Below are 17,436 nucleotides of genomic sequence, written 5' to 3'. Positions count from 1 at the left end.
GCATTTATGTGGGCAAAAAGGGATATTCATTCATTCATTCATTCATTCAATTTATTGTATTTATACCCCACTCTTTAAAAATGCTCTCAGAGTGGCTTGCAAATTATTAATTAAGACAGTTCCCTGCCCCCAGGCTTACAATCTAAAAACACAACACACAAGGAAAGGGAATGGCAGTGGGGGTGAGTATGTGGTAAGAGTGCTCCTATGTACATAAATTTTGGTTAGAAATTACTCAAGAGATAAACAGAATGGTGGAGAGGAATTTAATAAGGAGAATTGTTTAAACCCGAATGTAAGAAAATTGGCATTGAGTAAGACAAAAGACTATGTAATTCCCAGGATGCTCTACTTTAGACTTTTAAAATGAAATGTAAACTGTTCTTCAGGATAATTTTTGTTGTCTAATATGGAGAATTAAATGCATTGTTTTGAAATATTCACTTGCATCCACAACAAATAATATGGAATGTCGACACTTGCACCCAATCTCCGATACATTACAATCTTGGATTTTTCCTTTCATTCATACAGGCACAGCCCTCACTTAAAAATAACTTTTCAGAGTGAATGAAAAAATGACGCCTCTCTCTAACCTTCATTTTCATCTGTATGCGTTTCCTATTCTTTTCTATTCAGGTTTTGCTGTATTCCTCTCTCTTGGTCCCAATATTATGGTATACTGAATTATTACAGGGCTATTTTGCCTATATAACCATGAACATGGGAAGCACTGAATTGGTTTTAAAAAGATCACTAGTTTTGTAGGGGAACAAAAACATTCCTACCCCACACTAGACAGATAATAATAGTTCAGCCCCTGGCTATTAAGGTGTGGGGTGCCACAGGATTGCAACTTGTCTCCCCACTGTATAATACAGTGGTAACACGGGATACGAATTGATCGCGTTACGAAATTTCCGGGGTACGAAAAAGTTAGATTGGAAAAAACTGTTCCAGGTTACGAAAGATTTTTCGGGTTACGAAATTCATTTCGGCGCGAAATTCAAATGTGAAGCGCGGCTAGCGGCTTTCCAGCGCCTTTTCGGGTTGCGAAATGTATCGGGTTACGAACGGCGCCGCGGAACGAATTAATTTCGTAACCCGAGGTAGCACTGTATCTATTTGAAACCACTGGGGGAGTTCATAGGAGGTTTGGGTGGAGTGCCATAATAAGGCTGATGGCAACCAACTCTGTTTATCTTTGGAGTCAGCTGAGGCCATGCAGGTGTTGGACAAACGTCTGCATGCTGTAATGGGCTGGATGAGGGCCAGTAAACTGAAGCTGCATCCTGATAAGACAAAGGCACTGTGGATTAGTGATTCTCAAGTATGGGAACTGGGTAAGCAACCTGTCTCGATGGGGATGCACTCCCCTTGAAGGAGCAGGTGCATAGCTTTGGAATACTTTCAGATCCATCATTGTCAAGACCCAAGTGGACTCCATAATTTAGGATGCTTGGCACTAGCCATCATTGCCGCACCAGGAACAGCCTTTCTTGGACAGAGATAACTTATCCACAGTAGTCCATATAGTGATTAACCTCCTGATTTGACTACTGCAATGCACTCTAAATGGGGCTGCTCTTAAAGATAGCTATAAATAGTGTAATCTTGCAGCAGCCATTCTGTTGACTGAAGCATCATGCAGATAACACTATCTTAAGGCAGTTACACTAGCTGCCAATTCAATTATGGTCTGAATTCAGAATACTGGTGATAACATTCAAAGTCCTAAATGGTTTGGGACCTTGATACTTGAAGGAGCATCTCTTCCTATGTATGTTAAAGAACTGAAACAGTCTCCCATGTCCCATACTAGGAGCAATATATCACATGGAGACATGGAAGGGGGCCCTCTCTGCTATGGCACTTTATTCATGGATTGCACTGGGGTACCAATTGGCACCAACACTGGTTTCTTTTAGTTTCCAAGCTGAAGCATAGCTCCTACTGGGACCTTATTTGATTTGATTGTAAATGCACATGTACATGGCTTCAGCGTTATTTGCCGTTTTAACTTGGTGGGCTGTTTAATATATTTTTATCCTACTGAAACTGTTCTATCATTTTTATCTAGAATTGTTTAAACTGTTTATAGTTGTAATTGTATCTCAATAACTGGGAAATATTTTCATAAATAAAAAAATAAAACAAATAAAAAATAACTGCTCCCTCATGTTATATCAGGATTACAAGACCAATAAAAGGGGCCTGCATCTCAGGCAAACTAGAAAAATGCTTAATCCTTTGGTAACTGAAAATAGCAAAAGAAGACATATCCTACCTTCCTGCTTGGATATGCTTGGTGATTCCTTGGATTCTTTTTTGTTTTTTCTTCCCTCACGTCCACACTGGTCTTCTCCCAGGTCAATGACAAGTTCACTTTCTGAATCAGAGTCCAGACCAAGATGTACAGTTGGGGAGTCTGTCTCATCTTTACCTTTTAGCTTCTCCTTTGTGGGATGTGACATATTTTTCCCTTTTTCAGAAAGATCTTTATCAGAATCTGTCGTTGCTTTTTCTTTGACAGGAGTATCTGTTTTCTCAACTTCTGAGCCTGAGCTTTTAATTTCTTCTTTTTCTTCAGTTGGAGTTGATGGCTTTGCCTTTTTTTTCACAGCCAAGTTTTCTTTGTCATTTTTTGCACCTTCTTTTTCTTCTTCTTCCTGATCATTCTTGGATTTCTGCTCATCGTCACTGATATATTCACTATCGCTAGACTCTGACTTTTCAGAATCCTCTGAGTCACTATGCTCTACTGCAACATCTTCAGATATTTCATTGATCCCTAATTAGAAAAGAGGTAGTATTATACTGACATTACACTAAAAAATAAAGTCATACAAACAAGACACTTACACCATCTTACTAATGCTTATTACAGTGGCATGGTAACATTATGTCCCTTATACAAAATGACAAAATCAAGGTTTGCTTTTTGGGATTTATTTATTTTTATATATTTTCAAACTGTGGATGAGTGATTCTGTGGATAAGGAATCCGTGCATACGGAGGTCCAACTGTACTAGCTTTCAATTTGCATCCAGGCCAAGTTTAAGGTTATATTGATAAATGCCTAAAAAACTTGGGACTTGGTTCTCCCCTCTAGATTGATTCAGATTCAGACATTATGGTTACCTAGAAAGGTGTTCTAACCATGTGGAACCACAGACCTCTGAGATCCATTCCACTGTTGTTTGAAGCACAGCATTTAGTATAGTGGTGCCCATTATGCATAATATTCATCCTCTTGATATGAGACATGTACTGACTGTTCTATGTTTATGCATATTTTAAAGAAAAATCTATTTATGCCAATATTCCTGGTAATAATCATGTACTTTATATTTAATTATTTGTGAATATTATTTGTCTGCATGTAACTGCTTTATAAATATTTGCAAATACAAATAAATTTCTAGACATTCCTTCCCCCACAAACTCCCACAAAAAACCTGGGGTGTAAAATTGAAAATATTGCTCCAGGAAGCCTCCATAAGCACTTGGTTTCTCCTAGAGCAAGGTATTTAGTGGGTAGGCCCTTTTTGTTTTCCAGTCCTGGAGGCAAAATTTTGGTAATTTCCAGTTTAGGAGGGAAAAAAATAAAACATAAAGAACTCCCATAGCATATGTTTTAAGATTGCAAACCCCACTTTTATACTGTGAGGATGAAGAATATACTTTAGTTCTAATGCCTACAGCTAGATCATATTATGAACAGTATGCATACCTAGCTGTGCTTTACAGCTCTCTATTGTCTTGTCAAGATTAAGCTGAAATCTGCTGCGAATTTGCCGTTTTGGTGAAATTAGTGGCACAGGTGTTGACTGCTGCTGTACCGATTCACTCAACTCTTTTAAGTCCATCTCAGCTTTACTACGATCTAGAATATTAAATAAATATATTAGGTTTAAACAGAAAATACATGCTTTAAGGGGGGGGGACATTAAAAGCCCACATTAACCATTTCTATTGACTTTATGTGTTGGAATTATTGGCTACAATGTCGAACAACCATTTGAAAGTAAGGCTGAAATCCCATGAGCAATTTAGATTGGTCCAAATGTCAATGGGGTGGATAAGAGCTAATCAGTTTAACTGTGTGCAGAATTGCAGCCAATGAGCATAATCAGCTCTGTCTACTGCAGCTGAGTGAGAGTTGAATACCAGTACAACCAAGATCCTGGATTATGTGGCTGTAGAAATTCTGTAATACTACACTTTACTATAATGACAAGTTAAATCCTACATCAGTACTCTCACCAAATACAGACAACAAATTTAGAGAAGGCTGACCAAATTATTTCTAAAGGACTTCTTGAAGCAGGACTAATAGTTAACTGGAAAAGCAAAAAGTGATTTAAATCAGAGCTTGGAACACAAGCCTAATTTGTTTTTAGTTAGGGAGTATGAAAAAGGATGGACCTAATTTACAGGTCTCAACTTTTATTTTCAATTTATTGTTTACTGTAACTGACAATATTACCCCCAGTAACAGTTTCTTCTTTACTCCTTTAAATTGACTCTGATACTGATCTGTATATCTCTCCTCCCCTCACACCCACCACCCTAGCAACATGTATGCTGTTCTCCATCAATCACCATCAACGGTTTGTCCAGATTAAAAAAGATTAATAGGGAATTAAGAATTGAATCCAATTACTAGTCCCAACTAAAGAGAACCATTGAAATTAATGGGATTTAGTTAAACAGTGCTGTATTTCTATTGATTCTACTCTAATAATAATAATAATAATAATAATAATAATAATATGATTTATTTATATACTGCCCAATCACTGGGAATCCGAGCGGTTTACAACAGAGGGGATAACAGACGGTTCCCTGCCCTCAGGCTTACAATCTAAAAGACACGACACAAAAGGAGAAGGGAAAGGTGAGGGGGGGGGAGGGATGGTCCAGCATTCTTCTCTCCCTCTGAGGCCTGGACCAAGGCAGATGGACTGGAGGGAGGGCTCTTCTTCTTCAGGCTAGCCCTGATGGAGCTGGGCCAGCCTATTCTCTCCCTAAGAGGCCGGAAGATGACAGTTATGGAGGGAGGGCTCTTCTTCTTCAGGCTAGCCCTGATGGAGCTGGGCCAGCCTATTCTCTCCCTCAGAGGCCGGAAGATGACAGTTATGGAGGGAGGGCTCTTCTTCTTCAGGCTAGCCCTGATGGAGCTGGGCCAGCCTATTCTCTCCCTCAGAGGCCGGAAGATGACAGTTATGGAGGGAGGGCTCTTCTTCTTCAGGCTAGCCCTGATGGAGCTGGGCCAGCCTATTCTCTCCCTCAGAGGCCGGAAGATGACAGTTATGGAGGGAGGGCTCTTCTTCTTCAGGCTAGCCCTGATGGAGCTGGGCCAGCCTATTCTCTCCCTCAGAGGCCGGAAGATGACAGTTATGGAGGGAGGGCTCTTCTTCTTCAGGCTAGCCCTGATGGAGCTGGGCCAGCCTATTCTCTCCCTCACAGGCCAGAAGATGACAGTTATGGAGGGAGGGCAGTATATAAATAAATATATATCTAGTTTTTGTTCCCAAGTACAGGGCACTAGGCTTGAGGCTGCTGAATACCATGCAGAGTGAGAATCTTCTTAAAACAAAAAACTGTGAAGGAAACCAGTAGAAAATGCATTTCCCTCACCTTAAGAGAACTAAGCTTTCTTGGAGGTGGGCTTGGACTGCTTTATCAGGCCTCTGGATTGGTGAGGAGCAGGCATCCAAAACCAAGAAAAGGAAAAGCAGCCTAGTCTCAACATTTTCATTCTTTTTAATAGGGGAGGTAATTAATATCTAATAATAACATAATCAATAATTCTGAGGAAATTATTTTGTTTTTTCCTTATGAGAAGGAGAAAGCAGCTCAGTAGCAGAGAGCCATATGACTAATTGAGTTCATACTAACTGCAGGGACACTAAAGCCTTACTGAGCCACAAGCTCATTTTACAGTTAGTAAAGGTCTCAACCAGAATGAAGCTGAAAAAAGTAGGAGCAGTAGGGGGGAGAGAGGCAGGCTAGCTCCAACTGCCTGCCTGAAAGAAGAAAAAGCCCTCCTTCTGACCACCATCTTGAGGGGGAGAGAGGCCTGACCTGAAAGACTAAGAGCCCTCCTTCCAACCACCATCTTGAGGGGGAGAGAGGCCTGTTATGTTTTATTTTGACTTTGTATTGTACTTGCTGTTGTACACCGCTTTGATCTAATTTGGAAAAGCGGTATATAAATAAACATTATTATTATTATTATTATTATTATTATTATTATTATTATTGAGAACAATCATTTTGAGATGGCAGGAGGAGCAATACACTTTGTTGTTGTTGTTTCTGACTTATGGTGACCCTAGGGCAAACTTATCATGAGGTTTTCTTGGCAAGTTTCCTCAGAGGGGGATTGCCATTGCTGAGAGAGTGTGAGCTGCCCAAGGTCACCCAGTGGGTTTACATGGCTGAATGGGATTAGAACCCTGATCTCTAGAGTCATAGTCCAACACTCAAACCTGCTACAACATGCTAGCAAATTTGCTACAATTTGGGTACAATTGAGTTTATCTCCACATGCCAACCAAACAAGGCAGGAGTCCATGTTCCTTTTCAGTTGTGACCATTAGGACCCCACTCTTTCCCTCAGTTTGAATATCCAGCCTTACCTATCCATACAAATTCTTAACCACTCTCTCCTCAAATTATTCTTTTCTTTCTTTTTCTTTCTTTCTCTCTCTCTCTCTTTTTTAAAAAGGGCGGGTGTGAATTACTTCCCCTGCCATCCCAGAATGATTATTTCGCTAACTAAAACTTTAGATTTTTATTTTTTCTATCCTGCCTTGTCCAGATGGCATACAGAGATAAACCCAACTGTATTGGATTGCCACTCCAAAAAGCCATCCATTCTTTTGTTACATGGAATATAAAATTGATTTCATTTGTAAAATGATATTAATTACAGGTATTCCCTATTATATCATAATCTTGTATTTGTACACCTACCTTTAAAGCTTTCTGTGCTTATAGCAAAGACCACTGATAAAAGTGGAAGTTGCTTTTGAGAAGTTCAACTCACCAAGATTAAGATTAAGGATGCTTCCTGGAGTAGATGTCCTTTCTTGCTTAGTAGCACCTGGTGTTGAAGCTTGAGGAGAGAATGGTTTGGGGCTGCCAGATAAACTCCCAGCTTGGCCTGTCCTTGTTGGTACTGGAGAAGCTTTAAAAAAAAGAGAGATTTCACAATATGAGCTGGTAAAGAAAAAAGCTTCTTTAGACATGAACAAGAGTATATATTCCTCCCCTTTGAACAACAAATCCTTACGCTATATCACAAACTATTTTTAAAATTCCTCAGCATTTCAAAAACATTATGTCATGTAGCACTGAGGTGATTCAAAAAATTAATGGAGGTGGGTGGCACAGAGCTAGATGCATCACTCCTTGAGACAAAGCTGAGAAGTGCTAAACTGTCATTTCACAACAATGTTGATTTAAAGAATGTAAGAAAAACATGGATCCAAAAGATGCTGAGGTTCCCCCCCCCCACACACACACACACAAAAGATTTCAAGTTAAATTCACAGTTCTAAGTTCTTCACATCTGTTGATGTCAACTAAGGCCCCATACAGACTGCCAAAATAAAGCTGCTTTGGGTCACTTTGGAGGCATGTTGTTTAAATGATGTATGCGTCCTACGAGTCCAGAAGCTGAGCCAAAGCTGCGCTCCAGTTCTTAGGACTGGAATGCGGTTTTTGTGCAGCTTCTGGACTCTTAGGACGCATGCATCATTTAAACAGCATGCCTCCAAAGTGACCCAAAGCAGCTTTATTTTTACCTGTCTGTATGGGGCCCTAGATACCTTAATTAAACCATTAGCACACTGTATAACTCTACATGTGTTACGGGGTACATTACTAGAAAACTAACTAGTTAGAAATATATTGATATACTACAGACTTTCAACTCTCTCATTTTAGAAGGATATGCTCAATTTAAGAATTGCCCTTTCTTCTTCCTTGACCAGCTTTGATCTCCTTGGTTCTAGTAGATTTCCTCTTCATGAAGATTTCCTGTGCCGTAACAACTGGCCTTGCTAGATTACAAGCAGTCTTCCAAATGTGGTTGGACTACGATTTCCAGCATTCTTCACAACTGCTATGCTGACTAGGGCTAGTGAGTACTGCAGTCCCAATTTGTGATTAGTCCAAAGACAGCACATACTAATACATTTGCAAACACTAGTGCTTGATTGGAACATCTGAGCTACTGACAGGTTCACAGGCTACAGTAAGAGTGACAGAAAGCATCCAAGATGTTGCTGTCTTCCAACTCTCAACAGCCCCTGTCAGTATGGCCAATGGTTAGGGATGATGGGAGTTGTTGTTCAACATGTAGTGGCCATAGGCTCCCCACCTAGATTAGAGAGTAATCATACTTGATAACATATGGCAAGTCTTGTATTCAAAAACAGAAAGCAGCTTCTGAATACATTCTGGATCACTTCATCAAAAATAATTATCCCATATTCCTGTAATCCAAATTCCCATAAACAAGAACAAGCACATTCATGTATAAAAAACATACACAGGGTTTTTAAAATACAGAACAGCTACATAAAATGAGACACATATGCAAGAGGCTAACCACAAATTAAATGTCACACACACACACACACAATCAATCTAATGTTATTAGTATCAAGCAGGAATAAAAACAAAATTCAGCCATGCCGAAGGAAGGGAGAAGGCATTCATGAACAAACAATTTTAGGACCTTAGCATCTGATGTAATAAGCTTTTTTAAGTGCACAATGATGAAACTACGATATAAATGTCCCCAGGGAAAATAAGGCCAGCTAGACTAACTTATGCAATACACAATCTTTCTTTCTTTCTTTCTTTCTTTCTTTCTTTCTTTCTTTCTTTTTCTCCAGTATTTGAGTGTGCTATACTACACAATAAGCCACCTAATTGATACTAAAAAGGAAATTTAAGAAATTAAAAAAACAGAGACTGTGGCAAGATGATTTATATTGCATTCCACTCCCAACCTTGTTAATCTACACTGCTTATCAACACAGCATTCCTTTCAATGACACTTATAGCAACTTGGACAGCTCCTAGCCAGGAGTGCTGAAGCCCAAGGCATATTATTGCCCAGTTTATCTGGGTGGTACTGCAACTGGAAACAAAAGTATGATGTATGTACATAAACATCTCCTTGCCCTATAGATGAAACACATTCTCTTACATATTAGCCCAAAAGATCAGGATACACACCATGAAGTCAATGAAATACATTTCCACCGGCTCCTAAAGATCCAGATGCTCAGATCACAGGCTCCTGATTCTTAGTTCCCCAACATGCTGCTACTCTAACTTGACTTACTTTGTTGAAAATTGCTCTGGATTCTTCCCTGAATCATATTTTCAACTCTTCCCAGATGCCTTTGATTCACTTTGGAGTTTAATATGACTTTGCCATTATACCAGGTCACAACCTTCCCGGCTGTACTACAATCTTATAATTGTTCCCAGGGTACTTATGTAGCTCACTTAAAAGCAATGCTGCACCTGAGCCCAATGAAACATCTAGTGTCTTGATAATAAACAATAAACTCTTTCCTTCCAGGTTTATAAACTTACACAGACTGACTGACGATAAAGCTTGACTATAGTGATTTATTCAGCAACTTTACTTATGCTTCCCTTACCTGTACTTTTATCAATAAAGTCCATGGACTCTTCACTAGCACTGAAGTGACTGGAGGTTGCTTTTTTCTCTGCATCCTGTTCAACATCAGATCCCGTATGAACAGATGAATTGGTACTCATTGGGGACCGTGGCATATCTGTTAAAGAAATTCTTCGTCCAGTACCACCACTGAGCATTGATTTGCTCATTAAAATCTTGGGTGATGCTGTCATATCAAAGTTAAGTTTGATTTTATCTTGTTTGTCAGTCTTAGCAGTTCCAGCACCAGGATTTGAAGGATCTAACAACATTTGGTATTGGTTGTTGGGAGTATATGGTGTCCGGAAAGGTGCATAATTAAAAACTCCAAACTTTCTACGGATATTCTCCACATAAACCTCCATCTCTTGCATTGCACTGTTGAATATGCTTTTAGTCTTTTTCACGGAAAAAGGTATTTCTTTAGACATGAGGTAGCAATTATTTACTGGAACCCAGGCCCTGCACATAAAAAGGTAAAATGGTGGGGGCGGGGGGGGGGAAGAGACATAACAGTGATGTAGATGCTTTCTATAACTGTCATTCAAATTTTAAACATTCAATTAACTTTCATTGGTCTCATGTAACACTGCCCATTTAATACCAGTGTGTAGGCCTCACAGCTTAATGCAGTAAATCTGGTTCAGGAAATGTTAAAAATTTCAGATGAAAGCTTTGCTTTCAAAACAATAATTTATCTTAAAAATATGATGAACTAATTTCAACATTTCAACACCAGCTACCATTAGAAAAACAACAGAGCCATTGAAACACTTTCTGGTGGAAGTTCCATCATTCACAATTACAAGAAATGACTATCTCTTCTGTTGTGTTGGTAAAAATCTGAGTGTGATATTAAAATCATATAATTTTTGGCACATCACACCTTATTATACATGTGGATAATTCACTGAGTCCAGATAGCAGGCTGTTAATACCTGTGCATATGACATGCATGGACTAACCTTCAATGTCTAATGATCACTCTAACTACTGGCTCTAATCTAACCAGTGGGGCGGTGAGAAAAGGCTACTCATGGGTTCTATAGGTTTTGAGGGGATTTTTTTTATATGAAGAAATACATATATTTAAAAAGTCAAAATTCCTCCTGAAGATGGTTCGGATGCACAAAGTCTCCCTGCAAGTAAAGAACTCTAGAAATGACTGGAAGCCCTGTCATTTGTGAAAGAAGTCAGGGGAGTATCTCCAATGCTTCTCAACAAAGATAACTGGAGATGAAATACTGGTACGAACCCTCCCTAACAGAATGGAAACAAGGGGTTAATCTCCTTCCTTGTGCTTTACTGGTTGGGTTTGGGGCTTTCAACATAGCTACCCTTGAAACTGCTTCAAATATTCAAGTTAGGGATCACTTCCATCATCCATCAACATCCCAACTCACTCAACAAACTGCTTGAAGGGGGAGAGGGTATTGTTGTTGTGTGCCTAAGATGATCCTACCACAGAGTTCTCTTGGCAAGATTTGTTGAGAGGGGCTTTGCCTATACCTTCCTCTGAAGCTTAGAGAATATGACTTGCCCAAGGTCATCATGGCCGAGCAGGAATTCAAACCCTGGTTTCCAGAGTCCTAGTCCAACATGCAAACCACTATACCATGCTGGCTCTCTGTGAGTCATAGGTTCTTAATGGATGTTTTTTTCAAGTTTACATGTCACAGTTTTGGTTACCTGTGTTATTTCAAATGATAGCATTACAGATTGGTTAAATCCAATATTAATCCAAACTAAAGCAGACCCACTGAAATTAATGATACTGGTCACAAGTAACCTAAGTTCCATTGATTAGAATGGATCAACTTTTGTTGAGAACAGCACTGAATTTAGCCATTAAAATATTTTAAAACTCATGGCAAATGGATCATGCATATTTTACAGAAAATATACATGATTTGGTGTCATGATAATCAATCACTTCTGCCACAAAAAAAAAAAAAAAAAAAAAAAAAAAAAAAAATGGGATCCCAAGAATTCTAACATATCATACTGACCCAGAGTAAATTTAACTGGAATGGAAAAAGAAACTTCTCAATTTTGTGTATATAAAAAAATCAGAAAATAGTTGACCATTTATTTCAAAAAGATTTTAGTAAGTAGATATTGCCAACATGGCAAGAGACAAATAAGAAACATACAAATATGATTATGGGTGGGGGTAGAATTAAAAGGGCTACATGTACGGTAGTGCATATAGTAGTATGTACTATATATGCTAGATATAATATAACACAGCAACTACCTCCTAATAATAATACCAAAAAAAAAAGGGTCGGTGAACTATTCAGCCACCTTTTGACTGAACTCCCACCTGTCATGTTGACCAAAGAAACGAGCATCAACTTGACCATCTTTATCCCTCAGTGCTTTAGCAGGCCAGAATGGGAAACCTTTGAGTTTAGCCCAGACCAACGGGTGTGGATTGCTCTAGAGGAAAGTGCACAGTGACCACACAGTGAGAAACTACTTTAAGCCACATATTACTTCCTATTACTGGCATGCAAAACAATATTTCATTAGCTGTTGCAGATTGCTGTAGTTACCTGAAATTGACACATATCCTTTCCAAAAACAGAAAATGCAGTCTTTGCACAGACAACTATATAGCTTTTCTTTCATTTATAGAAAAAAAATCCTTCTTTTCCTTTCTTGTTAAAAATCCAGTCCGGTTTGCAGCTCTTGTAAGGTAGTGCTCATAGAAAAGCAACAATGTATTTAACATATAAAACTAACTAAATTAAATGAGACCTCACAATTATTAGAACTCCATCTCAAACCACTCTATCACAGGCTACTGAAGGTCCATAACAATTTAAAGTTTGGATCACTTTCTGAAGCTGGTTAAAATTAAGCTTTATTAAGGCACTGTTTGTTGTTTGCAATTAAGTAAACTTCAACATATGGAGATCCAATAAATGAGACCTCCAAGGGACTCAATCATCAACAGCCCTGCTATTTCAAACACAGAGCTGTGGCTTCCTTGACTGAATCCATCCTGTGGTGTGATCTCCCCTTTTCCTGCAGTCTACCACTTTACCAAGCATTACCATCTCTTTCAATGAGTCATGTTTTCTCATAATATGTCCAAAGTATGACAGCCTAAATCTAATTATGTTTGCTTCTAATGACGGTTCAGGCTTTATTTGCTCTTAAGATCCATTATTTTGTCTTTTTTAGAAATTCATGGTATCTGTAGAACTCTTCTCAAGTACCACAATTCAAATAAGTTGACTTTCCTGCCCATTTTCTTCACTGTGCAGTTTCAGAGCTATACACAGAAACAGGAAATGCGATGACCTGGAGGATTCTAATTTTGGCATCTTATGATATGTCTTTACACTTGAGGATCTTGTTTAGTTCTTTCATGGCTGCCTTTCCAAGTCTTAGTCTTCTGATTTCTTGACTAAAATTTCCATTCTGATTAAGCCACTATGATGAATAGAACAGAAGTGATGCATGTTAAGAGGAACAAAGGTGCACCTAGTTGACCCTGTTCCACAAAATATGAAGGAGACACATATTCACTTCATAAGGGCCACCAATCTGGTAAAGGTTTCATTCATGGGCAAGTAAACATAGGCAAAAGCCAGCTGTAAAGCCCTCTAAATGGGCAGACTGGAAAATTAAAGAATAGGTTTGGAGCACCCAAGGACACTGGGGTAGACTTGCCTTCTAAACTATTTGGCACAACACATGAAAAACGCAGATTTTTCAAGGCTGAAGGACAACTACGAAAAGTATGCCTATATGCCCCTTTGCCATTGAGCTTCATAGACAAAAGATTTGAGAGAGTGGTCTTTGACAAATAAACAGAGTTCAATTGAACATAGAAGGAGACCTAGTCACTTAGGTATATCCTCCCCAAGCCATTTAGGATTCTGTATGCCCTAACAAGTGGAGAAAGAAATGAAGACTGACTAGGATTTTACTTATCTACTTTTCTCCCAATATGATAACCACTGAAGATGCTGAGGTGCAGATATGCTGTCATCCCATCTACCTATAACCTCATCAAGAAGAAATTTATGATGGTCTGCTCTAACTGAAAATACCAAACCAGTAGCATCAACTTCTTCAGCTTATGTTTGAAGTCTAGACAAATGCCAATTCTCAAATGACAACTATGACAATTTTTGTAAGATTCACCATATCCACTGAAATATAAAAAATCCATGCAGAATGGAAAGATCCTTCAAACTTTTGAACTGATGTGACAGTGGATACTTTTTCCAATTCCTGCTTTGCATCTAGTATTTGTAAAAGGCATTTCAAATACTCCAAGAATTTCGGAGACACATTCAGTTCTGTAAAAAAGTTACTGTATCATTTCCATGTTGAAAATAGAGGGGAGAAGGGAAAACCAAGAGACTGTGGATGAAGGAAGACAGGAACTAACCTCAAAAACTCATAGCTGCTTTATATCACCAGCTATCTATAAAGACTTATTGTATGTGCTTAAATATATGCCCAATGACAATAAAACACTGCTTTTGACATCCTTTTCTATACATTCCCATATGACTAGAACAGAAAAATGCCAAGTTGAGCAGCAATACCAGCTTTAAGGCTTGGATTTGTTTGCTATAGCTTCCATGTTTTTCCCTTGAGACTCTACTCAAAAGCAGGAGAACCATGCACATTAAGCAATTCAACCTTTTTCAGTCCCATATCAAATGTAGCCATAGCATGAATATTTTATTTATGAACAGGATATTATTACACAGATTTAAAATATTAAATCAAAAATATTAAGCCAAAAATATTAATGCATGTCTATTATGAAACTGAATATGTATGCAACTTGTTTTTACTTACACAAGGCTCACAAAACCAATTCTCTCTTTTTTGGCAAGCAGCTAAATAACATTCTGGACATACTTCAATTTCATTCATCTGTAAAGAGAAAGATCAGCTACTGCAGGGGTTGAAGTATGTGATTCAATAAATCTATTATTCTGTTCTATCAAGGAGTAACATGAGCAGCCATTCATAATTTTCTACTGTAGGGAATTATAAATTTTGCCAGGTTTTCACACACATCACATCCATTTTCTTGTTGCTTCCTAAGTAGATGTGTTGTATGATACTGTTGGGACATTTTGGGCATAAATAAGAATCAGCTGTTTAGCTTTTTATATGAATTTTTGATCTTTTCTAAAGAAAAATAGCTGGACAGTAAAAGGAATAAATACTGTTAATGAAGTTTTAAGAAAATCTTTAAAATTTGAAATATTGTATTGTAGGATACAGCCACACTGTAAGACCCTTCAACAAGTGGGCAACATTCCATAGTATCTGTCTGTTTGTGGAACAAAATTCCCCAGTAAGGTTGATTCATCTTTGTCCCTGTAGCTCTGGATAGCTGGGCGACTAGGAGAAGATTTTGCAGTAATGTAAGGGAAGGAGAAGGCAAAAAAGTGAGACTCTCTTATACAATGTTTATTTTATTTATTTATTTATTATTTTGTTTTTATGCCACCCTTCTCCCAAAAAGAGAGCTAAGGCAGCTCACAATATATGTTGGTTAAAGCCCACTGTCCTATTATTATTTAGTGGTGCTTTGACAGAGAAGGCTAAATGTCTCACTAAATTACAGTTCCCAGAATTCCTAGCATTGAACCAGGACAGTTAAAGCACTCTCAAACTGCATTATTTCTACAGTGTGTTTTGGACCTTTGATTATAATGAGTAGCTCTCATTGAAGTCAGTTGCAGTGCTAAATCTAGATCCACATTTTAAAAACTGCATCCTCTACAGAACCCTAAAAATACTCATTTGAGATTCCATTTGCACGTAAATTATGATAGCTGTGCCATGCATATGAAATCAGTGCCTCATGTTCTAAAGTGATGACATGAGTGGAGAGGAGACACATTTGCATCATGAACCAAAGATTTCCCTGTGTACATATGTGTTCTCCCCCCCACCACCACCACCACCATATATGCAGTGGAACCCTAACAAATCTTCTCAAAATTAAGCCAACCTAAAAGACCATTAAGGAGGATTACTGAAATGGATTAAGGAAAAGGCTATTAATGTTACTACTCAGGATGTCTATATATTACCTGCAGTATATGTATCAGTTGAACAGAGGCCATTGTTTTCACTGTGCTGCTTGTGAGCTTCTAATAGGCACCTTGTCCACTGTGAGAAAGGCACACTAGATCAAATAGGCCACAGGTCAAATCTAGTATGGCTCTTCTTACGCTCATGTTAAGACCCACAGAATTCAACAAGAGCTACTCATTGTAATCAAAGGTCCAAAACACACTGCAGAAATAATGCAGTTTGAAAGTGCTTTAACTGTCCTGGCTCAGTGCTAGGAATTCTGGGAACTGTAATTTAGTGAGACATTTAGCCTTCTGTCAAAGAACACTGGTGCCACAAAAAACTACAATTCCCAGATTCCCTAGGACTGAGCCAGGGTAGTTAAAGCGGTCTCGGGACTGCATTATTTCTGCAATGTGTTTGGGACCTAAATCTCCAGGGTGCAGCTTTTTTCATAGTCAGCTCATATATGCTTCTTTGAACCATTATTTTATGAATTTGAATTGATACAGTGAAAAAATTAATTAGGGAATACCTACCTCATGCTCACAGATTTTGATTATGACTTTTGCTGTTTGTGTCAATTTGTGATTTCCTGAAGAAAAATAATCAGAAATGTCTGATCAGCTCTCTACTGTACTCAAACCTTGTTACTTGTGTTTCCAATTCAAACAGAAAAGTCTCACACTGTTTGGTATCCATATTGTTTTATAAAGGAAAATTATCTAGATAGGTTTAATACATGACAGACATGTATTTCCTGCCTAGCTTCTTATAAAACAAATCAGCTTAAAGACCACCATATTGTTAAGTGAATTCTGGCTTTAAAAGAGTGCAAAGAAGTACTAAAATATACAGCATTTCTTTTAAAACTATTACAAAGAATGGCCTCAAAACAAGACATTGGGAATTAAGTTATGTGATCTAACAGGCCACTTTTCAGGAAGAGCTGTAATGGAAAGGAAATTTCCTCATTCTTACTCCTTAAATTCCAAGTTCTTCTTATGTTATATGGTCATCAGCTAGCTGTTTTAAAAGATACTACCTTGATCTTATCTCAGACTATTATATACAAATTGATGTAATGATGTGTGATCTAGGCAAAAGGCACATACTTACCCCCATTGTAAATAATGCAATTGTGCAAAATCCATTTGGCATCAGCCAAAAAAGCTTCAGTGCAACCATACATCTTCTTTTTAACATTCTTTAAAAAAAAATTAAAAATGTCTTAGAAATTGAAAAAAAATAGGTTCTAAATCCAGCAGCTGGCCATTTTATAACATGTTACTTAGCAGTGGCCTAGGCATTTCACATTTTATTCCTTTTATTTTTTTAAAAAAGTGAAGTTGGTCTTTAGTTGGTATCAAAAATTAGCATAATGTAAAAATTTTTACCATTTTCAAATTCAGGAAGCTATTGGATATATTCAGGTATCTGAACAACACTTATTTGCATATCATCATAACACAAAATACAATTTTGACATTGGACAAAGTAGTAGGATTCTTTAAAGTGTTGTTAATGCCATTTCTCTGTCATACATGAAATCAATTGGAAAATACAACTTGCGATGAAGTTGCAATTATCTTGGTTTTTTTCAATATTTATTTTTTTTTAAAAAAAGTAATGTTCATAATAATGAAGTAATTAA

The 17,436-nt window shown here is 37.9% G+C and overlaps 1 protein-coding gene across 9 annotated transcripts in view; it reads right to left on the bottom strand.

The window, feature by feature from the left end:
* The window catches only part of ZMYND8 (zinc finger MYND-type containing 8), a 127,656-nt gene that overhangs the window by 25,357 nt on the left and 84,863 nt on the right, over window positions 1-17,436 (bottom strand). For 8 of the 9 annotated variants that reach the window (XM_089513890.1, XM_089513888.1, XM_089513893.1 and 5 more), the window contains 8 exons: window positions 16,902-16,989; window positions 16,322-16,377; window positions 14,547-14,624; window positions 12,043-12,158; window positions 9,697-10,178; window positions 7,059-7,199; window positions 3,735-3,887; window positions 2,288-2,791 (listed from right to left, as the gene is read on the bottom strand). In XM_089513890.1, coding sequence (XP_089370016.1) covers window positions 2,288-2,791; window positions 3,735-3,887; window positions 7,059-7,199; window positions 9,697-10,178; window positions 12,043-12,158; window positions 14,547-14,624; window positions 16,322-16,377; window positions 16,902-16,989 — 1,618 coding nt within the window. The remainder of the gene's footprint in view (window positions 1-2,287; window positions 2,792-3,734; window positions 3,888-7,058; window positions 7,200-9,696; window positions 10,179-12,042; window positions 12,159-14,546; window positions 14,625-16,321; window positions 16,378-16,901; window positions 16,990-17,436) is intronic. The other variant, XM_089513894.1, reaches the window with a different exon arrangement.

The sequence above is a fragment of the Sceloporus occidentalis genome, unplaced genomic scaffold (genome assembly GCF_023333645.1).
Source record: "Sceloporus occidentalis isolate IW3139 unplaced genomic scaffold, rSceOcc1.0.p SCAF_3, whole genome shotgun sequence".
Taxonomy (NCBI): domain Eukaryota; kingdom Metazoa; phylum Chordata; class Lepidosauria; order Squamata; family Phrynosomatidae; genus Sceloporus; species Sceloporus occidentalis.
This window is presented reverse-complemented; position numbering and strand designations above follow the sequence as displayed.